Source organism: Microtus pennsylvanicus, chromosome 6 (assembly GCF_037038515.1).
Source record: "Microtus pennsylvanicus isolate mMicPen1 chromosome 6, mMicPen1.hap1, whole genome shotgun sequence".
NCBI lineage: Eukaryota > Metazoa > Chordata > Mammalia > Rodentia > Cricetidae > Microtus > Microtus pennsylvanicus.
The window spans coordinates 119,749,086-119,776,189 of record NC_134584.1 but is presented as its reverse complement, the minus strand read 5'-3'; the positions used below and the strand labels follow the sequence as shown (position 1 = coordinate 119,776,189).

At 48.2% G+C, this 27,104-nt stretch overlaps 2 protein-coding genes and 1 pseudogene across 3 annotated transcripts; 2 read left to right on the top strand and 1 right to left on the bottom strand.

Moving 5' to 3' along the window:
- Positions 1-708: 708 nt before the first annotated feature.
- Cox4i1 (cytochrome c oxidase subunit 4I1) lies at positions 709-7,087 on the bottom strand. 2 transcript variants are annotated; one of them, XM_075977473.1, is made up of 5 exons: positions 6,944-7,087; positions 5,907-5,980; positions 2,156-2,323; positions 1,630-1,761; positions 709-938 (listed from the first exon to the last, which is right to left on the bottom strand). In XM_075977473.1, the coding sequence occupies exons 2-5, from the start codon at positions 5,977-5,979 to the stop codon at positions 802-804; spliced, it is 510 nt and encodes a 169-aa protein (XP_075833588.1). In that variant the 5' UTR covers position 5,980; positions 6,944-7,087; the 3' UTR covers positions 709-801. The 2 variants fall into 2 exon arrangements, with proteins under 2 accessions (XP_075833588.1, XP_075833589.1); XM_075977474.1 differs by having other exon boundaries at positions 6,914-7,053.
- Positions 4,193-4,692, top strand: LOC142852725 (cysteine-rich protein 1 pseudogene; annotated as a pseudogene).
- Emc8 (ER membrane protein complex subunit 8) lies at positions 7,076-23,467 on the top strand. Its single transcript, XM_075977472.1, has 5 exons — positions 7,076-7,508; positions 16,914-16,990; positions 18,851-18,920; positions 19,168-19,262; positions 19,570-23,467. The coding sequence occupies exons 1-5, from the start codon at positions 7,287-7,289 to the stop codon at positions 19,727-19,729; spliced, it is 624 nt and encodes a 207-aa protein (XP_075833587.1). The 5' UTR covers positions 7,076-7,286; the 3' UTR covers positions 19,730-23,467.
- The last annotated feature ends 3,637 nt before the right edge of the window (positions 23,468-27,104 follow it).

Below are 27,104 nucleotides of genomic sequence, written 5' to 3'. Positions count from 1 at the left end.
CCGTTACCACATTTGGTTCTGTCAGGGTCTCTGTAACCCTGACTGGTTATCACCCTGCCTCGGCTTGAGTGCTGGATGGCAGAACACGCAACCATGCCTGACCAGCTGCTAGAACCCAGCCTGCTCTGCACAGCCTAGTGGTTACCTCCCTTCAGTGGTGATAATTTTAAGAGATGGAAAAGCCCCAGGAGTAACTCATGGCAACTTCTGTGTGCTACACCAGGATTCAACCATGAATGTCACAGCTCAAATCTCCCAGATAACAGGAGTCACACAAGTTTCATTTTTGTTGTTTTGTTTTCAAAAGACAGGGTTTGTGTAGCCTTGGCTGTCCTAGAACTAGCCCTGTAGATCAGGATAGCCTCACAGAGATCCATCTGCCTCTGCCTCCCAAGTGCTGGGATTAAAGGTGTGAGCCACCGCCACCCAGCAATTTGAATTTTTATATACTTTCCCTCAAGACCCCCATCACAGTGGGTAAAAGCACAAGCCATGCAAGCCTGGTGACCTGAACCTGATCCCCAGAACGACATCAAAATGGAGGGAGAACACCAACTCCAAAATTGTTCTGTCCTCTGCACGTGCATCCTGGCAACACACACTTCATACACAGTAATGCAAAAAACTTAAAACCCTCTTTACCTCCACTATGAGAAACCTAGCATCTCAATTCATTTAGTAATTATCAAAGAATAAATTACACAGGCGTCACGTAAACTGGTCATTTATTAGCGTGGACCTTTGGACACAGCGGCTTCCAGCATGCCGAGTGAGGGGAGGGGGCTGGCAAGCAGCAAGGTCTCACTTCTTCCACTCGTTCTTGTCGTAGTCCCACTTGGCAGAGAAGCCCTGAATGGGGTTGGCCTTCATGTCCAGCATCCGCTTGGTCTGCATGGCTACCCAGTCACGATCAAATGTATGAGGGATAGGGCCGTACACTGCAATGCAAAATGACTATGTGAGGAAGGATGCCCTGCTGGGAGGACACAGCCCAAGCCAAGTCACCTGCCACTCAACCCACTCACACACAGGCTTTAATCCAGGGCACTGAGAATTCCTATCTCAGAACCATTCTCTGCTTGTGAAAGGTCAGCACGGAAGTCATTATGCATTTAGTTGGACAGCTTCCTTCTAGCTGCCAGTGGCAGACTCTGCAGGCTGGCTCAGCATACAGGCAGTGGGTGCCACTCAGAGGGCTGCCATCTGTTACTAATCTGCAGCCACACTTACTAGGGGTGGGCCTGCTCAGAATGCAACCTGACCTGACCTAGAGAGAATGCATGTTAGAGAACAGGCAAGCAATAATGTCCAAACAGTATGGCCTTAATACTCCAGATACTCAGGTACAGCCAGCCATGTAGCAAATGGGCTCCTCCTACCTCCTAACACTACAAAGTCCTCTGAGACTTATTAAGCCGGTCCAGTGCTACTGAACATGGCATGCTGTACAAGCAAACCTACCCTGCCCTGCCACAAGAATGGCTGGTCATACGAAAGGCAAGTTCTAGCTTATAACTGTTCCCATGACTATAGTTTCTCTATCCAACCTGGGCCTGGAGGTCATGTAAAGGCCTCGAAGCACCAAGAGCTAGAGCTGCCCTGGGCCACTCCTTCTCCCTCTCCACTTACCATAGTGCTTCTCCCAAATCAGAACAAGCGCAGTGAAGCCAATAAAGAACATAGCCAGGCCCACAACTGTTTTCCACTCGTTGGTGCTCCTGTTCATCTCAGCGAAGCTCTCATTAAACTGGATTCGGTACACTGAACAGAAACATAAGCAGGGTAAAGAACTTGCAGAGGACTCAGCTCCTGTCCGGATCCCAGGGTCCTAGGCCAGGACACACAAATGTGCACAAATCTGCCCTCACACACCAGCACATATAGGAGAAACTGCAGAACTGACAGCATGCAAAGACCTCTGTATATGAGGTCAGCTTGGCTCTTCCATGCTTTCACACCACATGGAGAGTATTTAGCTGATCTTTTGGCAAAGCCTGTGTACAATCTCCATGGCCTGCTACTCACCAGGGCTAAGCCAGCAGCATCAATAGGGATACCCAGAAACTCAGCAGGGATATCTGGTCTAGCACAAGCAGTCACACAGATGCACCTATACTTGTTGCTACTGAGTTTTCGGGCAAACCCTGATACTCACATTGAACTTTCTCATCCCTGGACAGGCTGCTCCAGTCTGCCTTCTCCTTCTCCTTCAGGGCCTTCTGGCTGGCAGACAGCTGCTTGACATGTGCCACATCGGGCAAGGGGTAGTCACGCCGATCAACATAACTAGGGAGAGCATAGTCTTCACTCTTCACAACACTCCCTAAAACACATTGGATGAATCTGAAAACCCATGTGGGTAGAGTCCAGGCAGAAGGGTGATTGCAGGTCAACGGTTAAATGGAAGCACTTAACCTAACCAAACCCTCAGGTTTATAGTCACCAGAGGTGGAATCAGGGCTGAGGGTTATTTACTGGACAGGCAATTGGACTAAAAATGAAGTCCCAACTGCAGGGACTCATGTACAGAACACGAAACTCAAAAAGGGAAAGGCAGTTGCTGCAGGGTACAGTGATAGCCCACTGAGACTCCAGAGACCACTCAGAAACTGTGGGTCTGATACAAAAGGTGTCAACACGGAGTCACCTACTCATTTGTTGATTAACGACTTACCAAGTAACTACTGTTCACTAAGGAGGCTGGCTCTATACATATGGGACTGTCAGCAAACAACCGAGCATTCCTACCGAACTATGTGCTTACATTCTGTAAGTGAGAAACAAGCAAGACCTAACACACGGAGTCACACGCTAGGAATACACATGAGGCAGGATCCTGAACTTGCCAGAGGAGGTCGCCCTGGAAACTCCAAGGGAAGAACGATGTGCTCAATAAGCAGAGCCAGGTAGGTTCAGTTCTGCTTTCCTTCCAATTTATGCTCACTTAATACTCACCAAGTCAAGTCAGCCCAAACTGAGCAGTGGAAAGAGCCAGAGCTGAGTGGAGGCTCTTTCTTGCTACTCCACTGCATCACGTGAGCATGCACCTGTGCATCCCACAGGACACATCAGGACAAAGCTCAGGCTACAGGAAACAAGTTGGATTGTCTCCCCATGGTTTCCTGCTGCTAAAAGCTCTAACTCTGTCCGACCTGTCTTAGGGACAAAGCCTTGCTGAAATACGTTGCTCCCCATAAGCTCAGCCCCATGTCTAAACCTCCCAGATCATGTTGGTAAACATCACTAAGCCTTAAGCAAGGCTATGATCCTTCCAGATGTTTATTTGGTGCACAAAAGACCAGTGAGGGTCTGTTCTGTTTAAACTCATCCCAAAAGAATCTGAACCAAAACAGCCAGAATTACTTTCCCATTTTAACTCTTAGCATCCCATAAAGCTGGGCATGATCGCACATACCTATAATACAAGCTCTTGACAGGCTGAGACAGAAGAATTGCAAGTTCGAGATCTGCCTGAACTACATAGAGAAACACCATCTCAAAGCACAGGGGAGATGCTCAGAAAAAGAAAGGCAGCTACTGAACACTTCCACCAAGTTCAACACACCCCACCCAAGCCCTATTTCTCCAGGCATAAAACACTTGTACTTTACATCAAAGTAGATGTAAGTTAGAATGAGAATGTCCTAGAACTAACCGTGGTGATAATAACACATACCAGCGACTATAATAAAAACAATGAGGCCGGGCGGTGGTGGCGCACTCCTGTAATCCCAGCACTTGGGAGGCAGAGACAGGCGGATCTCTGTGAGTTCGAGGCCAGCCTGGTCTACCAAGGGAGTTCCAGGACAGGCTCCAAAGCTACAGAGAAACCCTGTCTCGAAAAACCAAAAAAAAAAAATAAAAAAAAAATAAAAAAAAAAATAAAAAAAAAATAAAAACAATGAGAAGCATGCAATTTAAGCAAATCAATATATTGTGTGAATTACAGCGCAGCTATTAGGCTGCCATAAACTCTCATGGTCTCAGAATACACTAGCCATAAAATGGCGTATTCTAGACCAAGAGTGGTTAACATATTTTCTAGGTGCACTTCAGAGTTTCGTGCTTATCCTTGGATCAGAGAAAACCAAAGGCTAACAAGCCAACCACTGTCTTAAAAGGGACAGAGGGTCCCGATCCCACATTCTACTTCCTCCTAGATGCAGCCACTTGTGCAAGACCAGGTGCCACCATGCCCAAGTGTTTCAAGCGTGACAAAGAGGTGTATTTGCTGAATGACCTCACTAGGTAAAGACTGGCATCACCCACACCTGAAGCGTGAGAAATATGGTAAGACGCTGACCTCTGGGGTCTATGCTGAGCATGAAAGACAAGCCCTACTATAAGCAACCTTGCTATGCAGCCATGTTTGGGCCTAAAGGCTTTAGGTAAGGTGGAGCTGACAGTCTTACTTCCAAGCAGACCCAGGTTGTGGAAACCCTCCTCCCTGCCTAGGCACATGCCAGGTCTTACCCTTGGACATCAGGGGTTCCCAAAAGCCCTTCACACCCTAAAAGCTGAATCTTTCAGAGGAAATTAAAAAAATATTAAAAGGGAGACAGAAGCAAAGATTTTGAATTCAATAAGGTCCCTTCTGTTCTCAACCAAGATGAGTTTTGCACAGCTTGTGAGATCTGTTAGGTCTCAGCTCCCTTCTTGTTCTCGCAGTCACACTATGAAGACCTCAACTGACAGCAGTGCCCCAGTGGAGTTCCACCACACCCTAGTACTGTAAGCATATGCTAACCATGGAGGACTCCTATGAGGGTTAATAAAGGAAGAGTTTTCCTTTTCCAAACACCTTTCACTAATGCTCAGCCTGCATCCACGGTGCCAGACTAAACAGTGCGCCTCTGGGACTCTCACTGTCTACCACTGCCTTCATCTCACCAGCCCACTCCACAACTGTGAGCTCCTTGGGGAAGGTCCACCTCTCACATTATCTTCTCAGTATTTAACACCACTACAAAGAGTATGCTTCGTAAACTCAAAGTGAAAATGCTGCTGAGCCAGGCTCAGAACTAAAACCTTGTGTGTCTGTACATTTCAGGTGAGAAGGTAGATGCTTAGACTTCAGGAGCTAGTCCATGACTGCAATGAAATCCAAACACAGCTCAGACCCAAGGCCACCTTTGCTTCCATTGCTTCTGTGACGCCAACAGAAGGGGACTTAAGAAGTTTAGAGTGGGAAAAGAATTCAAGTCAGATATGGAGACGCTCTCTAGAAGGGACAGAACTTTACATGTATGGTAATGCATCTTTAACCCCAGCATTCAGAAGGCAGAGCAAAGAACCCCGGGAGGTCAAGGCCAGTCAGAGCTACGACAGGGAAGGAGGGAAAAAGGAAAGAAGGGCATCTTTTTTTAAAACCCCACCACACTTTTAGAAATAAAGCAAAGAAAAAACAGCCACAATTCACAATCCCAGAGAACCTAGACAATAATGCGGACCCTAAGACAGACAGACATGGATCTAACGTACAAGGGAAGTAGGAAAAGACAAGATCTCAATTGGGAGCATGGGGACCTTGGGAGAGGGTAAAAGGGGAGGGGAGAGAAAAGGAGGGAAACAGAGAAAAATATATAGCTCAATTAAAACAATAAAATAATGATAATAAACAACAACAAAAATTAAAACCCTACCACAGTGTCTTAGACATAGGAGCAAAATGACATTAAGTTAGTCTATTTGGAGGTACAAGTACTTAGCTAGACATGGTGGTACACGCCTTGAATCCCAGCACTTGGGAGGCAGAGGGAGAGGCAAGCAAATCTCTGAGTTTGAGGCCAGCCTGGTCTACAGAGTGAGTTCCAGCACAGCCAGGGCTAATAGAGAAACCCTGTCTTGAATAACAAAACAAAACAAAACAGATAGACAGACAGACAGAAAAGTCTCACTTCACTTACCATGTGCTCGAACACACACCGAGGTGGAAATGGCTCTCTTGCCAATTAGGCTAAGTGTCCTTGCAGCCAACATTCTGAAAGACAAAAAACGTACACTTCTAACAATGAAAGAAAACACCTTTTAGTGTGCTTCTTGCCATAGAGCACTTATGAGCTACATGCAACTCATTCTTCCAACGTTAAATGATTTTTTGTTGCTATGATTTCATCAGACTTTTAAGGCACAGGCTGCTGGCCTGTGTGGCTTGCACCCTATCCTTCTCTACCTCATAAGAGCTCGCATTACAGGCCAGCAGCACGCGCCCAGGATCCGTTTTTATAACTGATGCGGATGCACGAAGTGGCGCAGGATGAGTTGGGTTTTCTTAGTCTGCATTTACAGAGCGCCCAAATCAAACCAAGGGCTGTAATATACGGCTTTGGCCAATGAATCAAAAACTTGGCTTCTTAAGAAACAATTAGACAAAATTACTAAAATAACGAGAACCCGACAGAGCACACGGTGCAGCCACGAGCTGTTCCTCGCGCTGGCGTTGGAAACACCGCCCGCGACTGGGTTTTACTTAGAAACGACTCGCGCGGAGACTACGGAAGGGCAAGCGGAGGAGGGAGGAGGCCTTCCAGGCCCTGGCCCGCTTCCCGTCCCTGCGGCCCACAGGCGATCTCGATGACCCTGTCGCCCGCCCCAGCGACCGGAGCTGCAGGCCTCACTTCTGCACAGCCTCTCGGAGACACGCTCCCCGGGAACGGACGCCCGGGGCGGCAGAAACCGTAGCGTGACGTCAGGGCTCGGCTGGCCGCGCCTTGGGCCTGGTGGAGCGGGAGCGCAAGAAGCGGGCCAGGCCCTAGCCGAACTAGCCAGCGGGGACCCAGGACAACAGACCCGCCCGGGAAGCGGGCGCGCCAAGGTCACTGAGCGGCTCAAGTCCCGGTCCCGCGGGAGCCTCAGCGTCACCGCTGCCGCCCCGACGCTCCAACTCGTCGGCCCCCGGCCACGCCGCCCTCACCCGCTGTCAAGGGCCGACACCCGCTGTCACCTGCCACCGCTGCCCTAGCGACCGCCTCGACCGCCCTCTACACCCCGGCAGCTCGCGACCGGAAGAGCAGGGCCAGCACCGGAAGTGCAAGATGGGGCCGCGGAGCACCGCGGGATCGAGGAAGCCCCGCCCACACGCGTCGGGCCGGGGGCGTGGTGCCGCAACTGTCGCGAAAAGCCGCGCGGGCTACGCTGCTTTCCGGCAGGCGCTGGCAAATACGCTTTCCGGCGGGCGGGTCGAGGCGGGAGGTTGCTAGTGGAAGCGTGAGTTTGCCTTTGGGTGCAACGGGGTTGTGTTTTGTACCTTGGGGGCCTCCTTGGCGAAGTGAGCACCCCGACTCAGCATGCCGGGCGTGAAGCTGACTACACAGGCCTACTGCAAGATGGTGCTACACGGCGCCAAGTACCCGCACTGCGCGGTCAACGGGCTTCTGGTGGCCGAGAGGCAGAGGCCGCGCAAGGAGCATCCGCCGGGCTCAGGCAGCCACACTCTCTTCGTGGACTGCATCCCGCTTTTCCACGGCACGCTGGCCCTGGCGCCCATGCTGGAGGTGGCACTCACCCTGGTAAGCTCGAGGTCAGCGCGGGATTCTGGGCTGGGCGAAGTCAGGTGCCCTTCTTTCGAGAAGCGTCTCCTCTTGGGTAAGCAGGGTAACTTGCTCTCACGGTTTTGTAAAATTACCAAGAAACCGAGTGTGGTGTGCATTCTTCAAACCTGCGCTCGAGACGTGAAGGTGGGTGGAGCTCCGTGAGTTCGAGGTCAACCTGGTCTACGTAGATAACCTGTGATAGTTAACACTGCATTTAAACTAAGCTTGAGTAACCAAAAAGGAAAAAAAAAGCCTCAAGCATGTAAACCCCTAGCATGGCTGTACCCTGTATCCTACCCCAGACGGTGAAGACTATTTTTTTAAATCGACTGATCTTGAAGAATTTGCTCTTCTAGCAAGCTAGTAGGTCATAAAACTATTCCTGCTTTTGTAATCAAACTTGGCTTTCTCTGCTCAAAAAATAAACCCAAAATTATAGCTTTGTGATTTTTGCCTTTATAAGCCCTGGGCTGATAATGGCTAGGTGCTGCGTCTCGGGCACTCGCTCAGATGCAGACCTGATGCCAGTGCAAGTCAGTCCTCGTGCCAGTATCTCAGTCAAAAGCTCCATCTTACTAAAATGTATTCATGAATGACCCCAGACCCATAACAACTCTGCCTCAAAAAGGTAAATAAACAAAAGTTGAAGTAAACAGTAACCCCTCCTTAAGAGACTTTAGCCTGCCTGAGCATGTCCGCCATGACCCTGGAGGCTGAGTTTGCCCTTCTCCCCCATTCCCTCTGCCTTGCTAAAGACTGTGAGATTCCATTCTCGCAGCTTGCCTGAGCAGCAGCACTCACCACAGCTCCGTTTACATCTCAGAATGAGCTCTGAGATGAAACAAGAGCCTGGCCGTCCCCGCCCCCCAAATTTTCTAAACGTGTAGGCCAGACTAGCCTTGAACTCTCAATACTCTTCCTGCTCAGTTCCTGAGAACTAGGACATGAACAAGCATGCCTTGCCATCTGTTCATTTTGTTTTTTTTTGGAAAGGGTTTCACTTTTGTAGCCCTGGCTGGTCTGGAACACTATGTAGACCAAGCTGGCCTCCAAAATACAGAGGTCAGCCTGCCTCAGTCTCAAGTGCTGGGAATAAAGATGGTCACCACTGTGCCTCGCTCATCCTTTTCTTAATTTACATTACAACACCAAGGGAAATGTCTTACCAACTATAAGTGTCTTTAGGTGATTGTCTCAAATTTACCGAGCATATTTTTTGAGTATTTTGTTGCTGTTGTTTTGGTTTGATTTTGGTTTTTTTAAACAAGTTTTCTCTTTAGCTTTGGAACCTGTCCTGGAACTAGCTTTTGTAGACCAGGCTGGCCCCAAACTCACAGAGATCAGCCTGCCTCTTGTCTCCCAAGTGCTGGGATTAAAGGTGTGTGTCACCACTGCCCAACAAATTTTTTGAGTGTCTTAAAAAATTATTGCATGTATTTTGTTTTTAAATTTTAGATTCTTGGGGGCTGGGCAGATATGTGGGTGATATTTATAAACTCGTGAATTTTAGTTTCTGAAGAAGTGTACTTTTGGTACCTGAAGCATGGCTGAGGATTCCTGTGCATTTTCCAGGTCAGTCTTGTTCTGTTAGCAAAGAAGTTGCGGGTGACTTAATGTGAACCTGGCAGGGCCCTGCCTTCAGTAGTAGGGCAGGTTTCTCAGGCTTGAACCCAGGACTGGGTTAGACTTGGATCTGCAGTGGGCTGACAAGCTCTATACAGAAGAAACAGCAGCTAATAGCGGGGTTGGGAAGGTGGCTGAAGCACTTGCTGCTCTTGAAAGGAAGAAGTAGTTCCTAACACTCGGGTCAGGTACCTACAACTATCTCTAACTCCATCCCCAGATCTGACCCCCTCTTATGATTTCTGTGGGCACTGTACTCACATGCCCATACCCACACAAGAGGCAGGCAGATTGCTGAGCCATAGCACATGCCTTTAATCCCAGCACTCGGAAGGCAGAGGCAGGCGGATCTCTGTGAGTTTGAGGCCAGCCTGGTCTACAGAATGAGTTTTAGAACAGCCACAGCTACATAGTGAGACCATGTCTCCAAAAAAGAAAGAAAGAAATGTAAAATAAGATTTTTTTCCCACCTTAAAAAAAATCAGTTCATCCGGGCTGGAGAGATGGTTCAGAGGTTAAGAGCATTGCCTGCTCTTCCAAAGGTCCTGAGTTCAATTCCCAGCAACCACATGGTGGCTCACAACCATCCGTAATGGGTCTGGTGCCCTCTTCCGGCCTTCAGGCATACACACAGACAGAATATTGTATACATAATAAATAAATAAATATTTTAAAAAATCAGTTCATCCAAGCCTGGGGGTTAGGATAGTCAGGATGTTTAAGCCAGCCTGCCACCCCAGGCTTTGTGACCTACCCTGGGGTCTTTACAGGCACCAGGAGGTTCTGCCTTTCTCAATCTCCACTTCAAGCCCAAATCCACTTTTCAACTTTTAGCATCAGGAGTTCATTTGTCTGTCTTAGACTCTTTGCACCAAATGCTCTGCCTAGTCTCTCTTAGTGCTACTCTCTGCTGTATCCCTGAGACAATGTGGAGCCTCTGAGGCCGTGGACTGTCCTCCCTTGGGCTCTTTGTTGAATCCATCCTTTCATCTCCTGCCAGCCTCTAGTCTCAAGACGACCCTCATCCTCTGCAGCAGGCTACGGTTCCACTTGAAGACCTGCAGTCTGACAGGACCTCCCCAGACTGGTGTTCTGTCTGTCCCCAGGATGTGGCCCCCATACCCACTTCTTTTCCCTCCCAAACACCCACCCCAACTATCCCCACTACTATTCCTCCTGCAGACGCCCCTGCTCTGAGTATTCTCCCCCACCCACGCTGGGACTGTCTCACTAGCCCCCATTGCAGCCATAAATTGAGTTTATTAAATTTGTGTGTTTACTTTTCAACCATGCAACCTTGCACACCAAAGGCTGTGAGAATCTCTGGGTTTGAAGCCTGCTACTGTTAAAATATGACTGTGGAAATTTTAACAGCCGCAGGACTTATGCACCTGTGTCTATGAGACCCCCCACCCATCCTGGTGGCTCCCTCTGCTGGGGAGCACACACTGGAATGATTGTTGAACATGGGAAAGCTTAGCTAGCCAATTTCTAACATGCAGTCTGGCAAAGGGCAATGTGAGAGTCCTTTAAAAGGATTTCTATTATTATTTTCCATTTTTTAAAAAAATCCTTGCATTTCTGGGTGCTTTTCATTTGTTTAAGTACTTATGCCTATTATTTATCCTCAGCCCTTTGACGTAGGTAGTGAAGGAATTACCTCGAATAGCAAAAAAAAAAAAACCCATAAAAGTGTTGGTAGGAAAATTAGCATAACCCTGTTTCTCTAAGCCCGTTGTCTTTTTCTCGTGCCTTGATTTCTGCTGCTCTGGGCAATTCTCTGTGCATTCTGCTCAGATGACTTTCTTGCTTACCATGGTGTGATTTCAGGCCAGTATTCTTCCTGCCGTCTCCGTTCCATGCTCCACAGCTGTTGTCCCATCTGCCCTGGGTGTTCTTCCTCAGCATATGACCCCTCTTCCCTGCTCATTAGCCTCCCAAGCTTCTCTTTCAAGGAAAAGTCACTGCTGACCTGAGAAGGAAACTCAGGAAAACTCAGCCAAGGCTTGCTTCTTGCTACAAACAGGGAGTTTTACTGGACGACCCTCCGTTTGGTCATGTGGGATCAGGAGGGAGGGAGACGCTTAGCCTTGCCCATTCTCCTGTTGTTATGGAGTCACCTGAGGTAGATGGTGATGTTTACATAGAATGTTAGCAGGCTTGAAGAGAGGGGCCACCTCTGCAGAGTCAACAGGAATCAAGGGGTTGACCCTGGCCCCTCAGCAGGTCTCCCATGTGACTGGCTCCGAACAGCATAGAGGACATTGAGCAGAGGGGGGTTCACACCCCGTAATTGCTTTCTCCTTCCCTGTGAAGGATATGGTGTCTGTATCAGTTCTGTGTTTGCTGCTCCTCTTGTGGTCTCACAGACTCCATTTTAGGGGCCTGGGTTTCAGACAGCCGTGCCAGGAAGATGGACATGAGCAGAGGTCAGCTTCAAGGTTGTGCTTTGTCATGGCCCGCTTGGGAGGGGCAGGTTACCTGACTGTGTGCCGCCACTCCAGGCTACCCCCACTTTTCATAGGACACATGGGCTAACTCTGGTCTGAGGCTTCTGTATTCCTGGACACTGCAAAGCCCTGTCCAAAAGCCTATCCCCATCCTCACTCATCTGAAGCTGCCCTCATCCATTTTTTTATTTTGCCTTATTTACTTAGGGGCTAGAGAGATGACTCCATAGTTGAGAGCACTTGCTGCTCTTCAGTGGACCCAGTTTGGTTCCCAGCACCTATGTCAGGTGGCTCACAATAGTTCATGACTCCAGTTCTAGGAAGGCTGACGCCTCTGGCCTCAACAGGTGCCTGCATTCCTGTACACATACCTACACATAATAAAAACTAGTAAGTCTTTAAAAAATAAATTTTTATTTTGTGTGTATGGGTGTTTCCCTTCATGTATGTTTGTGCACTCTCTGCGTGCATGTGGTACTTATGGAAGCCAGGATATCAGAAATCACCTAGGAGTTACATACAGTTGTGAGACACAGCGATAGGTGTGGAGAATTAAACCCAAGTCCTCTGCAAGAGTAGCCAGTGCTCTAACCACTTGGTCCTCTCTTTGGCCCTTCTTTCCCTGTTAAAACATGTTTCCCTGCCTCTGAGCTCTGGTGGTGCAGGGTCTGTTCCTCGGTTAGTGGATAGGCCATGTGCAGGTCTGTGTTGGTGGAGACGTGTGCACAATGTAAAAAAAATGTTGCATTTCCTAAAGCCAAGGTGGGACTTTTATGGCCTGGTTTGCTTTAAACCTCCCCACAAGGTCTAGAAGTTCTAGGTCACAGCATTATTTCTCCCACAGATTTGGTTAGGTTCCTGGGATCTTTACATAGGCCTGTGTCGTCAGCAGATATAGGCAGGTTGAAGCATGTGTTAACATTTGTCACAGGTATCAGTCCTGTGTCAAGTGCTGTCTGTGCCCAGGTTCAAGATGGTACCATGTATGTTTGAGGCAGATGTGAGTCCTGGACCTTTTGGCCAAAGAGCCAGATTTGACGGCTCGCTGAAGGCTGACGCTGTGCTGTTGGGGAGTAAATTTGCATTGCACCCCAGTAATAAGTACAACAGAGTTGTGGGCGGAGAGATTGTCCCTGCTTCTCTGTGTCAGACCAGAGTAAGAATAGGGATTGTTAAACAAGTCAGTGGGTAATGTGTGAAGGCAAGCAGTCAGGAGGATGTGACTGTAGACCTAAGAAGGCTAGAAAAGGGGTGTCCAAAGCTCATAGAAAGAACCAGCCTTGCCATGGGATATCTTATACACTGTAACAATTTTGTCATAAGTAAAGCACTGATTGGCCAGTAGCCAGGAAGGAAGTATAGGTGGGGCAATCACACTAAGAGAGTTCTGGGAAAAGGAAAGGCAGAGAATCAATCATCAGTCAGACAAAGAAGAAGAAAGATGCCTTACTGAGAAAAGATACCAAGCCACGGAGCTAAACAGACAAGAATTGTGGGTTAATTTAAGTTGTAAGAGCTAATTAATAATAAGCCTGAGCAACTGGGTGGTGGTGGTGCACACCTTTAATCCCAGCACTTGGGAGGCAGAGGCAGGTGGATCTCAGTTCGAGGCCAGCCTGGTTTACAAAGTAAACTCCAGGACAGTCAGGACTGTTACACAGAGAAACCCTGTTGTGGGAGCTGCGGGCCTGCTTTTCATCCCTCCTGCCTGGCTCCCACACGGCTAGCTTTACACCAGAAATAACAACACACAAATTGTATTCTTTTAAACGCTGCTTGGCCCATTAACTCTAGCCCTTACAGGCTAATTCTCATATCCCGATCAACCCATCTCTAATAAGCTGTGTAGCATCAGTCTTACCAGGAAAGATTCAGCATGTCTGACCTGGCAGCTTGCTTCATGGCGTCTGCTCCAGAGAGCAGAGCTGTCGAGTCTGAGCTCACTTCCTCTTCCTCCCAGCATTCTGTTCTGTTTACTCCACCCACCTATGTTCTAACCAATAAAATGGGCCAAGGCAGTTTCTTTATTAGCCAATGACCTTCCTCCATCAAAACCCTGTCTTGAAAAACCAAAATAATAATAATCATCATCATCATAATAAAAATAGACCTGAGCTAATAGGCCAAACAGTTTATAATTAAGCTTCTGTGTGTTTCTTTGGGACTGAATGACTGCAGAACCAGGCAGGACAGAACCTTCCTACATAGCCTCATCCCCATTGTAGACCTGAGATGATGAATTAACATTGTTCTGTGCCACTGTGTTTGAGTGCCTTGTTTCAAGAACGGTAAGTGGCAAACAAGCAGGCCCTGAAACAAGGGGAACTAGCCCTAAGGGCTGAGAGAGCTGGCCAGATGTAGGGTCACCTGCAGGAAGGACAGGCAGGTTGGCTTTTATTAGAAACAGCCAATGGATCACTTAGGTTTGAATTAAGGTAAAGGTGCCAAACCCAAAATTTAGAACAAGGCCCACTGATGCAGTATGGGGATAAATTTGGGGAAACTTGTAGGTAGGGACAATTCCAGCACCTATTCCCTTAAGATGAGATGGCAACATGTGACTAATCTGTGGGGATTTGTTCAGTGGAGCCATTATAAATGTTTGGGGACATAATCCTAATCGTTTGGGTGGATGACCAGCATTTTTAGCTGGTTTAGTGAGCCCTGGTTTTGACCCAATATGGTAACTCATGAATACTCAGGAATCTGGAAATATTCTAGTCCACATGTGATTCAGGGACCCTAAGACTAGACCTGTCATGTCAGCTTTGAGTCATGACGGAAACTGAGACCAGAAGGAGAGTCCAGCATTTAAAGCAGGTTTTAAACACACATTTTCTAGAGACAGGGTATCTCTGTGTAGTTCTGTCTGTCCTGGAACTCTCTAGACCAGGCTGGCCTTGGACTCAGAATCCACCTGCCTTTTCCTCCCAAGTGCTAGGATTAAAGATAGTCTTGTGTGTCCCAGGCACCCACCCTGTGCTGTCAACAGGCTTCTGGCTGCCACAGCCGCCAAGTGCTAAGACCACAAATGCATGCCACTATGTCCAGCTCACGTTGTCGGGCATTGGATTTTCTGTTTAAGATTTAATTTGTGTGAGTCTGCCATGGGCAGGCGTTAGACCTGCAGAAAGCTATATCAGACTGACAACTGTATTACAGAGCCGGCAGCACTGAAAATCTGCCGCCTGCCCCTGTTGGAAGCACATGCAGGAGACTAAGTGTGCTACACTGCAGAGGCGTGGGTGCATTTACACCTGCCCAGGTGCCCATTTATGGTAGAAAGCTCTGACAGGCATCACTACCAAGTCGCTAAGAACTTACTCCTCTGTCTTATAATCAGAAATGTCTTGGACCACATACAGGCACATCTGTGAGGTGTCTGGAATACCTCACAATTTGCCATCAATATGGACATACTCCATTCTCAGATTAGTGCTATTAGTCATTTTAAAATACAAGCTTCCTCAGCAATAGAGGTAGCCAATTACTTTGCTAACTCGGGCAATTTTGTAAAGCATAATTCCTTATGAGGCTCTTTTAAATCTGGGGCTCCTCATAGGAGTAATCATTTGCTCTTGTTTTCCCTTCTAATCATCTTCAAATGTTTAGGATTTGCTATCCATTCAGCCCAGAGAAATATTCATGTTTTTTGGTTAAACAATAATTTTTAAATGACGGGCAAAATGACAGGCAGTGGTGGCACTCACCTTTAATCCCAGCACTAGGGAGGCAGAGACAGGTGGGTCTCTGAGTTCAAGGCCAGCCAAGTCTACAGAGCTAGTTCCAGGACAGCTAGGGCTGTTAACAACACAGAGAAACCCTGTCTCGAAAAATCAAAAAAAAAAAAAAGAAAGAAAAGAAAAATAATAAAAAAGGAGATACAGCTCAGAGTATAACAAAGCTATTCTGGGTGCATCCTGGAGATCAGAGCCCCAGGAGGGTTGTCTCCAGAATGTCCCTTGCTGCTGTGTTTCTGCTGTATCTAGTACAGTGTGATTGTTTCCTGGGAAAATCTCATTCTCACTGGGCAGTTTACTTGCAGACCATAATGAGGATGCCTTTTATAAAAACAGTAATAATTACTTAGATCTATGAATTAATTGAACTTTGAGTTTGAGATACAGGTGGTTGAGATAGTAAAGATGACTAGGGAAATGATTTAGGTTATTCTCCAGTTGCTCCAATAAAAGATACAAAGAAGACAATATAGGCTAACCCTTTGTTAGATGTGAGACCTACAGAAGACAAAAACAGTAACAAGGAAGTTCCGTGCACTATAGACCCGTGAGTTCTGCCTGTGGAGAAACAGGCTGATGATCAGAGAAAACAATCCGTCCCTACAGCCAGGTTTGGCCTGTGCCCCTCTGTCATGGAGCTTACAGAATTAGTCACAGGCCCTGGTGTGCACCTTGAAAAAACCAGGTTGTGAAAGGAGAGTAAATGACCCTGTTGTGTAAAGGAAAATAGGTGGCGGACTGGCCACTGTTGAGTGTTTCTCTAGAGCAGAAAACAGAAACGTGTTGCACTGAGACCGCAGACTGCGGCCTGCCAGGACAAAGGAGCTGGACTACACTCGGCTTGCTTAAAACTTTGTTAATCGGTTATAAAAGAACCGTTGCTTTGGGGTAAAGAACATATAACTTGTGTTCTTATTGTGATTTCTTCTTACGTAAAGATTTTAATTTCTTTTTGAAAAATATGTGGCTTATGGCTATGAAGTAATCTTTTCATGCATAGAAATCTTTGTATTAGGAGGTATAAAAGGGATCAGAGAAATAGAGAGGAGGAAAGATGTAAAGGAAAACATCGGAAAAGAAGGATAAAGAGGATTAGGGGAATGTTCAAGGGGAAACAACTGGAGAGACAAATAGGGCAGAAGAACAGAACAGAGAAAGATAGAAAAAGAACAACCAACAGGCCCTCAGAAGACGTCTCCTGTGTGCAGCTCTGCTGACACCACACCTCCTTTGCAGTTTCTCTGAGCTTCTGAAAGCAGGTCTGCACAGCAGCACCACAGATGCTGTGTGCTTTAAAGAAATGGGGAATGAATCAAGATGCTTCCCTCTCCAGTCCACACAGCACTGCTCGTGTTGTCAGTCGCCAAGGACCCCAGCTGCTGCACCCAGTACACCTGTCTAGGAGGACCCTGCTTCTGGGTCCTGCCCTTGCACATTTCCCTGATGCTCTTTTCGTTGTGGTCAGGAAAAATGCAAGGGCTGTTTGGAGTCTGGCTTGTCCCACGTGTGGTGGGGCTGTCACTGAGACTTGGTGCTAAGGTCATTTTTCCCATTTGTGTTCCTCTCAGATCGACTCATGGTGCAAAGAAAACAGCTATGTGATTGCCGGCTATTATCAAGCTAATGAGCGTGTGAAGGATGCCAGGTACGGGTTGCACACCTGTGGATGGTGGGGTTGGAAGCCATGGAGCCATCCCTGAGGTGATTTTGACCCCCTCACCCCCCCACCCCCGGCTTAAGTTTCAAAGCTTGTGTAAGCCCCCACTCGCTTTATCAGGTGTGTGGGCAACTGGCCAGATAAGTAGCTAGGAATTCATCCATGGCTCCTCTGTCATGCAGGGAGGGAACTTAAAGAGGGGGAGAAGCTGCCAACCCTGCTTGTGTCCACCAGCCTGTTGCCTCTCCAAAACAAGAGGCTGTGGAGTGGAAGGCAAAGTAGCTCTCTTGCGTAAGTAAAGTGGTTTGGGATTTGGAACTGTTAGAATGGGACCTTTGGTAAAAGTGTGGTCTTTGGCGCCTTAATTGGCACCAGGTTCCTGCACCAAAGATGCCACCACCTCAGCTCTCTTGAACAGTATGATAAGTTAACTGTCTGCTGTCAGCTTCAGACTGGGTCCCAAGAGCCTAGCAAAGGACACCTTCACTCAGGGCAGGGCAGCTTAAGGAACTCATGGACAGGCTACTCAAAAGGGGTGGGCCATAGATAGAACTCAGGACCTGTGTGCAGGGACCAAACAGGTGACAGCAGCCTCCATCCCTCAGCCCTCCAGGGCCATCGAGGAAGAGCTGGTTAAAAAGGCCACTTCCCAGAGGAGCAACATCCTTTGGCCACAAGACATGGCCAGCAGCCAGCCTGATAGGGAAGGGAGGCCCAGATCAGTCAGTACTGATGTCCCTCTTCCATGCCCTCTGCTGTCCTCCAGAGGCTTCCTTTGGCTGCAGCCAGCTAGAAGCCAGGGGCAGCTGGAAAATTCCCACACAGTAAGTACTGGGGTTTTCTTGTGTGGTCGGATGGAGCCAACAGACCCCAGTGTGCTTCTCCGGTTTGGATGATGGGGTGGCCCACGGGCTCTTCTAGAAATAAAACAGTGAGTTGGAAAATCCTCACAACAGTCACTGATAAGGCTTAGGAGTATCCAAGAAATGTGCCCATCTTATCCTTGGAGGCCTACATCCAGACAGGGATTCTTATTAAGTAAGTTGATGGCCAGCTAGATGCTGGGCTCATTGAGTACATCAGGGCACCTTCTGGGACCACCCAGAAGCCCTGTGCTCAGGTCCCATTTCTTCTGCCACCTCTTGTTCTCTGTGCCTTCTGGCCCTTATTCTGCCTCTAGGTGGGTGACAAATACTGTTCAGCCTGTTACAAAAACTGCTCTGGAGAAGGCTGTGGATGCCACACAGCTAGCCCTGTGCAGAGCCCGGTGGGCCCTTCAGTCGACCTGTGAGGACCCTGAAGGAAAGCGGCTACAGCAGCTAAAGCTCAGGCCTACCCAGCAGCATGGCTAGAGAAGCTTTGTCAACATGAGATACGAGTGTCACTCGTTGGTCAAACTAGGATGGCATCAAATTGAAAGCTCATGGCATAGAGAAGATGTGAAATGACTTAGAGTCCTAAAAGTGGCTTGGTTTAAAAAGAGGATTTGGTTGCCAGGGCCCTGAACCTACTTGGGTAGCAGGCATGTAGAGACTCAAGCTCATATAGTCCACAGCCCAGCGGGTCATCAGCCTGCCCTGGGCAGCACTCCATTAAGTCCCAGAAGAAGGAATAAGCCCCATCCTTTTAGGAGGTGCCCTCAGGGTTCCCTCTCCAAGGCCCGCTCTGGCAATGTGCCCCATGGTCCCAGTGGCATTCATAGCCCCCAAGTCATCTCAGTGAGCCACTCAGTCAGTTGGCTCCATTGTTGCCTGTCAGTTCAGGTGTTGGTGAACTATACTGACAGAGGGCCTGTTTGATGGCTCGGTTACAGTATGTATGGTAGAGCTCATGGGTCCTTCTCTACAGCCCAAACCAGGTGGCAGAGAAGGTGGCCTCCAGGATCGCTGAGGGCTTCAGTGACACTGCACTCATCATGGTGAGTCTCATTCCTGCTGCTGCTTAAGCTTCCCTTGTGTCCCAGCTCTGGGCCTCAAGTGTTCCATTACTGTAGTGGGCTGGGTACTACTGCAGGCACAGCACTGCGGTGGCAGGGACCACTGAGAAAAGCCAGTGTATCCTAGGGAGTCGGGGAATAGCCTATGTAGTCTTAAGAGTCTTAAGCCCAGGAAGGCATTGCTCTTCTCAGCCCCGTCCTCATGCTTGTCACGACCTCATCTTCTCAGGTGGACAATGCCAAGTTCACGATGGACTGCGCAGCACCTACAATCCATGTCTACGAGCACCATGAGAACAGGTGGCGATGCAGAGACCCACACCAGTGAGTGCAGTGCCCTCCTGCAGGGCCTAGACTGTAGGGCTTCTATGAAAGACGGGGTCTGGGTGGTACTTGCTGGTCTCCACACGGACCCATGGCACCACACTCCTCCTGTGTTTGGTTTGATTTCTGATGACATGATTCTTCAGCCATGTCCCTCTAGGTTCTTCAGTGCCCTGTTTGGAGGGGACCTGTCCATTAACAAGTGTCTTGGGTCCATCCTTACGTGTTTCCCAGCAGCTGCTCTGTCCTTAGCAGCCTGTGTGGTCTTGGGGTGGGCATGAGGCTGATTCTGCTGTCTGCCCTGCAGCGACTACTGTGAGGATTGGCCGGAGGCACAGAGGATCTTAGCATCGCTCCTGGACAGCCGTTCCTATGAAACACTTGTGGATTTTGATAACCACCTGGATGACATTCGGAACGACTGGACAAACCCTGAGATCAACAAAGCAGTTCTGCACCTGTGCTAGACGAGAGCCACCACAACTGGACACTGCATTACAGAGAAGAGAAAAACCTATTTTTAAATTTCGAGTAATAGTGGACTAAAGTCTGTGGTGTGTGCCTTGGAAGGGAAGTCCAATCGGCATCCTTCAGGGGAAGGGGAGTCCAATCGGCATCCTTCAGGGGAAGGGGAGTCCAATCGGCATCCTTCAGGGGAAGGGGAGTCCAATCGGCATCCTTCAGGGGAAGGGGAGTCCAATCAGCATCCTTCAGGGGAAGGGGAGTCCAATCGGCATCCTTCAGGGGAAGGGGAGTCCAATCGGCATCCTTCAGGGGAAGGGGAGTCCAATCGGCATCCTTCAGGGGAAGGGGAGTCCAATCGGCATCCTTCAGGGCAGGGTTGTGGAGAGGTGTAGGCCGCCTAGGCTTTGGGTTCCTTTTCTGTGCTGCCCAGTCCTGCCCATCAGAGCTCTTTCTGCTTGTCCCGGTTGTTCCCATTAAACAGTTCTAGCCTTTTATAATCTAGAAAGGGTGCATTTCCGTCTTTACTCTGGTGAGTGTGTAAGGCATCAGGCAGCCTCGTGGACTGTTGGAGCATCATCTGATCAGCCAAGTTGGTGTCAAGGCTAGGAGCTGTGGGCTCCACAAAGCTGCACAGGGGAAAGCCAGCACCGCTGCCTGAGAAACCTCACTGTACAGTGAACACAGCACATTGGTAATGAGAACCAAGATGCCATGAGGAGAGGAAGCTGAGCCCTTGAACATTCCCAAAACCTGACTCAGCTGCTCTGGGTCTTCAGAGTGAGACCTGCTTTGTATTTAAAATAAACAAAAAACAAACATACAAAAAGAACAACCCTAGTGTTCAGTGTCTCTGGGATGTCCCAAGCAATGTGCTTGTTAGCTTGGATCATTTGACCAAGTGTTCTGACCATCTTAGGAAATAGTAAGAAGATTTTTGGTGCATTGTATGTTGTCCTTTGAACTGTTTTACACAGAGAAATAGTGCCTTTCCTTAGGCTTCATGAGGCTGGTGGCAAGGGTTGGTGACAGCATTCTCCCCTTCATTCCAGCACCTCTTCTTGCCTTTAACTGTTTTGTTTTGCTCTTGATTTTGTTTGTTGGCTGGGGGAAGTGTTTAGTTTCGGTGACTAAGAAACTTTGCTGTCCTGATTGACTTGGTATTGGCTATCATGTGGAGGAGCCTGGCCTTGAACGTGCAGTGATCCCTCTGCCTTTGCTTCTCAGTTACTGTGATCAACACCCCTCCCAGCTCTCCTTAACCTTTCAAACTGACCTTGTCAGTTCCTAAACTAAGGAAGGTTGAGACACCAGTCCCCATCCTTCCTCACCCTCATACAGAGGGCTTTGCAAGCGCCTCTGTATCTGAGGACAGCCGTTGGCATGTGCTTTCCCCTCCAACCCCTGCCTTGCTAATTTTTGAGATGGGAGTTTTTGTGCTATAGCCGGAGTCAGGCAGCAGCTCACAGTTCTGTCCAAGCCAGATATGGTGCTCATGCCTGTGTCCTAGCACAGAAGGGGAGGATCCCAAGTTTGAGTCCAATTCTTCGTAATGAGTTTCAGGCCAACTGTAGAGTGAAAACACGTTCTGAAAACAAAATCTGAGTGCTGCAGGTCACTTGCGTACCTTGTCTTCAGGGACAACTCCCTTAGAGCTGCAGCTGGCAAACAGTTCTGTATAACTCGCACGTCAAAGAACAGGAACCTGAGGCAGGAGCTGAAGCAGAAGCCATGGAGGAACTTACTAGGCTCGTTCTCTGAGGTTTGTTCAGCCTGCTTTCTTACATGACTCAGACCATATGCCTGAGAGTAACACCACTCAGTGGGCCCTTCCACGTCAATCATTAATCAAGAAAATAACCCACAGACTTGTCTACAATCTAATGGTAGCAATTCTTTAATTGAGGAAGGAGGTGACTAGACTATATCAAGTTGACAAAACTAACCTGCAAAGTATTTGTCAGGATTCTCTAGAGAAACAGTTGATGGGAGTGTTTTTTATTCTATAAATAATATATATTTATGTAAAATGGGATTTATTAGAGTCACAGGTAATGATCCAACTATTCCAACAATATCTGGCAACCAGTGGATAATTCAAGAATCCAGAGTTCAGTCCACAAGACTGGATGTCTCAGCTGGTCTTAAGTATACACTGAAATCACAAAGAAGTAGGCTCTAATGCCATTGAAAGAATGAACTTGCCAGTGTGGGCAAGAGTAAGCAGGCAACAAACAAAAGCTTCCTTCCATGTTCTTTATATAGGCTGCCACCAGAAGGTGTGGCCCAGATTTAAGGTAGATCTTGCTACCTTAAATAAATCAAGGAAAATCCTCATAGATGTACCCAGAAGCTTGGGGTTCAATTAATTCCAGATGTAATCAAGTTGATGACCAAGAATAGCCATCACAAGCAGACAGTTGTCCCTTGTCAACTTGACATATAAACAGCACTATTGAACCATAACCTTTCTGTTCTTGTTTATCCCCAAGTTGCTTTGGTCAGTTGTAGCACAGCAATGGAAACTAAGCTAAGACACCATTAACAAGTATAGTAAAACTATCAATATAAAATTTTCTTAAACATTCCAGAAAACTAGAAAGGATTTTGAAGGTCTTACCATAAGGCAATGATGAAAAGGTAGGCCTATGTCAGTTTAAATTTTTTTTTAATGAGTTTTCCCCTTAATTTTGTTGATTTTTCTGAGACAGGGTTTCACTGTGTAGACCAGGCTGACCTCGTCCTAAAGATCCACCAGCCTCTGCCTCCTGGGTCTTAAAGGAATTTTTCACTTCTACAGTTGCCTTTAAGGATTAAGGATACTGGCAGGCAGTGGTGGAACATACCTTTATTACCAGCACTGGGAAAGCAAAGGCAGGTGGATCTATGTGAGTTTAAGACCAGCCTGGTCTAAAAGTGATCCAAGACAGCCAAGGCTACAAAGAGAAACCCTGTCATCGTCGTGCCCCCCACCCCAAAAAATAAATGCCAGGCAGTGGTGGCCTTTAATCCCAGCAGAGACAGGCGGATCTCTGTGAGTTCAAGGCCAGCCTGGTCTACCAGAGCTAGTTCCAGGGCAGGCACCAAAGCTACACAGAGAAACCTGTTTTGAAAAGAAAAAAAAAAAAAAACTAAGACCAGGTGTGCTTGTTTTTAATCCCGGCACTCTGGAGGCAGAGACGGGCAGATGTCTAAGAGTTCTAGGCCAGCTTGATAAATAGATGCAAGACAGCCAGAGCTATGTAGAGAGACCCTGTCTCCAAAATAAAAAAGTTAAGGATACTATCCAGGCATGGTGGCATACACGCATAGTCCTGACACTCAGGCTGAGAAAATTGCCACAAGTTGAGGCCAGCCTGGTCTATATTGTGAATTCCAAGACAACCTGAATCTAGAATGAAGACTCCAAAAAAAAAAAAAAAGGAATAATACTAAAGGATGCTAATATGGAAAAACAGACAACAGCCTCATCGGAAACTGCAGCTGAGGAAAAGCTGACTGCTAATTTAGGGGTGTGGGAGTGTTTGCCTAAACAATGTGTGTCCAGTGCCTGTGCAATAGAAAGCAGTTTGGAAATCCTGAGGAAGTCTGTACGGCCAGCAAAATGGCTCTGCAGATAAACGCACCCCTTCAAGCCTAGCAGTCTGTGTTCTGTGCCTGGGACCCACTGTTAGAAAGAGATAGGTTGTCCTCTGACCTCCACACGTGCACATAACTGATAAATAAATGTTATTTTTAAAGCCTTTGTGTAACTGGCATCATTCTAGGAGCTTATTTTTCTGATGTCTGGAGAAACTTTTTTCCATATGATATTTCCCACTTCTGAAATGCCTGCTTTGGGCAGGATCTATATCTCAGCTTTGGCAGAAAGCTCAGTGGAGTGCTGCCCTGCCAGTTCACAGATGAGAGCATGGAAGGGGTGTGTGTGTGTGTGTTGTGCATAATTGGCGCTAGAGATTGAACCTGGGGCCTCATAACATGCCCATTGAGCTTTCTAACCCGTGAGCTAAATCCCCAGCCCTGTAAATACTTCATCTTCAAATTGGCTTGCAACTTCTCGTGTGCCTGTGATATCCTCAATGGGACCGCTGTCATTCCTTCAAAGCTGTTTCTGTAAGCCTCCATCCCCGAAGACTAGCTGCCTGGGGAACTACTTGCAGGTTCCTGAAAGGCTGCAGTCTGAAGGGCTCGCTCTGGATCGATTGACTTCTCTGTTGCCTCTGCTTTCCAAGCAGGCAACACCAACACAGCTGAGACCTGACCCGTACTGGAGGTGAGCCTTGGCTCAAACTGTTGCAAAATGGAATAGCATGCTGTGTTGAGTGCTGGCTGCGAAAATTCCAGATACCTTCATAAGTCTAATGAATTAAACTTCCAAATACCTGTGACTTCCATGGGCAAAGCCCCCACCCATCAGGAGGAACTAGTAGTGGGGAGTCAACCGTTCAGCCTCAGGATCATCCACACCTCCAGGTTCTCTGTTACCTCCTCCTGGGAGGGAACTGGGTATTTGTGAATTGGATGCATTCTTGAATACTCTCTGGACTTCCGGCAGGCTTCACCTCTTTGGGTGATGGCTTATAGAGCCTGGCAGATAGTGCCAACAGCCCTATAGTGCTCTGGATAGTCCAGAATGGGTTAGGTGAATCCCATTTGCCACATGACTCTGTGGCCCTGAGCATTTTACTGCCCACAGCCCTCTGATAACATCCACTTAGAGGGCCATGCGCAGTGGAGAGAATATGCTCACGCTGGAATATATTCAGGTGGCATTGAGAAAGCTTTTAGCTGCTAAGTGTTTTAATATCTAGAATGTGTCACTGGTCAGATGCATCCAAGGGCACCACCTGGCCATAGACAGCAGTCAGTACTGAAAGGGTAAGAGGATAAAATATTCAAAAGCTGGCACAACTTTCACATCGTCCCACTGTTTCTATCAGCTGCCCCTTCAGCTAGTGTTGGTTTTGTCTCCATCTACAGACATGGACAGCAAAGCCTGCTCAGCCTGCAAAAATAACTTAAGTTCGCACAACAGTAAGTGATGGGTAGAGGAGGGGGTTTGAGCTGGCCATGCCTCTACCGGAGACAGTCAGTAGCTCAGTGCTGGCTTGGCATGCGTGAGTGAGACTCGGGTTCAATACCCTGTACTGCAGAAAACCCTCTCTCCGCACTCGGTTCCCTTCCCGCCCCGGCCCAGTCCGAGTACCTTTATTACAGAGCCAACAGGAAATGAGGAACGGACAGGCACTCAGAGCTGCAGCAGCCTTGCCGGCCCAGAGGTGGAGAGCAAGGTGCCCGCCTGTGTTTGGGCCCCTGCAGGGATTGAGAGGTGTAGTGGGTAACAGTCTCTGCTCCAGCCCAGGGGATGGAAACCTAAGGAGACTGGGGCCCAAAGCCAGCGTTTGCAGCCAACAGAGCCACAGTTGGTTTTGTTTGGTTCATTGTCTCCTGTGTAGTGCAGTACGACTCAGCCCTCCTGCCTCTGCTTCCCAAATACAGGCGTGCCTGGCTGGCACCTGATGTGCAGCCAGGACTTAGGTATGTTTTTATCTAAATATCAAAGTAAATAATACAGCTTCTAAACCAGGTGTGGTGACCCATACCTAGCACTTGGGAGGAAGAGAAAGGAGTATTGTGGGGTGGAAGTTAGCCTCGCAACATAGTGAATTTGAGGCCAACATGGACTCAATTACAAAAAACCACAAAGGGGAAAAGTACTACTTCTAGGTACCCAGGGATTATGACCTCAAATTTGGCATGGATTTTTAAACAGGATGCATACAGGCGTGATCGATTGTACTACATTAAAATTAAGAAACTTGTTCATAAAAAGGACAGTTAGGCTGACATTCAGGAAAGCGGGACTGGAGAATGGCCTAGAAGGTAAAGTGCTGTGCAGCCATAAGGACCGGAACTCTAATCCCAGCACCCACATGAAAAGCCAGACAGGCCGGGCAGTGGTGGCGTACATCTTTAATCCTAGCACTCTGGAGGCAGAGGCAGGTGGATCTCAGTGAGTTCGAGGCCAGCCTGGTCTACAAGAGCTAGTTCCAGGACAGGCTCCAAAGCTACAGATGAAACCCTGTCTTAAAAAAAAGAAAAAGGGGCTGGAGAGATGGCTCAGAGGATAAGAGAACTGACTGCTGTTCCGGAGGTCCTGAGTTCAATTCCCAACAACCACATGATGGCTCACACCCATCTATAATGAGATCTGGTACCCAGAACACTATATACATAATATATAAATTAAAAAAGGAAAGAAAAGAAGAAGGAAGGAAGGAAGAAAAGCCAGACAGAACCACAAGTAACTGTGACGCCAGCACGGCTAGGTCCCTGGAGCTCGCTGGCCAGTTTAGCTGAGTCAGAGCTCTGAGTCAGTAAAGAGACCCTGTCCCAAAAACTAATGTGGATTGGCTGGAGAGTTGGATGAGCAGTTAAGAACATGACCTGAGTTAGGTTCCCAGCATTCACGTTGGGTGGCTCACAATGTCTGTAACTCCAGCTCTAGGAATCCAACACCGTTTTCTGGCCTCTGCAGGGCACCCACACACACATGCACACAGTGTACAGTGACAGTCACAGTGTACTGCCATCATGTGCTGGCGCACCTGCTGATGCAGGCCCACTAGGCGTGTTCATGTGACCAAAGGGCCACTGGCCCCAGAAGTGAGAAAGGGGCTGTGTGCATTTTAGGGCACCTGAGGAGTGAGTGAGTGGGTGGGAGAGTTCAGAACTTCAGGTCACTGAGAGCATCCCTCCACAGCTGCTTCCCAAGACCCTCATGTCCCATCCCAGCGTCCCAGAAAGCTGTAGAAGCCCTGCTGATGGCCAGGAGCCCTGCTGATGGCTACCTTGCCCCTGGGCTGCTTCAGTGCTCCAAGCTCAGCCTCAGACCTCCCTTTTCAGTGTCTGATCTGGACTAATAGCCTCCAATGTTTTTGTTTCCATGATGGGGTTTGAACCCAGGGCCTCGCACATGGCAGACAAGACTCTCACTGCACTATTATCTCCGCTCCCACATTCAATCACCGAAGCCTTCCTGGGATCACCGTTTGGGAAAATAGAGGGCAGGCAGAAGAAGGGGTGAATGGGGACCCTTCTACAGCAACTCGTGAAGAACTGTATGTAAATAGACAGGTTAGGGGTAATGGTAGGGGCAGTACCCTGGAGGCTCAGAGCAGAGGGAAGTCTAGATAGGGTTCCCACCTGCCCATCCCAGACTGCAGGGAATGCCCACTCCTTCAGAGTTGGGAGCAGGAGAGTTGAGAGGAAGCCAGAAGCCCTTCCTGCCTTCAGCTACCACTGCTTCCTGCTCTCCTTCCTCTGGGGCCACTGTTGGAGGGTAGTGAGAGCTAGTGAGTGGACCAGAAGCCAGCATCT

What these genes read in the sequence shown, in the direction of transcription:
- Emc8 (XM_075977472.1), top strand. Translation starts at nt 7,287, where the DNA reads ATGCCGGGCGTGAAGCTGACTACACAGGCCTACTGCAAGATGGTGCTA. An exon ending in TGGAGGTGGCACTCACCCTG is followed by an intron (nt 7,509 to 16,913) that starts GTAAGCTCGAGG and finishes TGTTCCTCTCAG; the next exon opens with ATCGACTCATGGTGCAAAGA. An exon ending in CGATGCAGAGACCCACACCA is followed by an intron (nt 19,263 to 19,569) that starts GTGAGTGCAGTG and finishes TCTGCCCTGCAG; the next exon opens with CGACTACTGTGAGGATTGGC.
- Cox4i1 (XM_075977473.1), bottom strand. Translation starts at nt 5,979, where the DNA reads ATGTTGGCTGCAAGGACACTTAGCCTAATTGGCAAGAGAGCCATTTCC. An exon ending in CAGGGATGAGAAAGTTCAAT is followed by an intron (nt 1,762 to 2,155) that starts GTGAGTATCAGG and finishes GTTTCTGTTCAG; the next exon opens with TGTACCGAATCCAGTTTAAT. An exon ending in GATTTGGGAGAAGCACTATG is followed by an intron (nt 939 to 1,629) that starts GTAAGTGGAGAG and finishes TTTGCATTGCAG; the next exon opens with TGTACGGCCCTATCCCTCAT.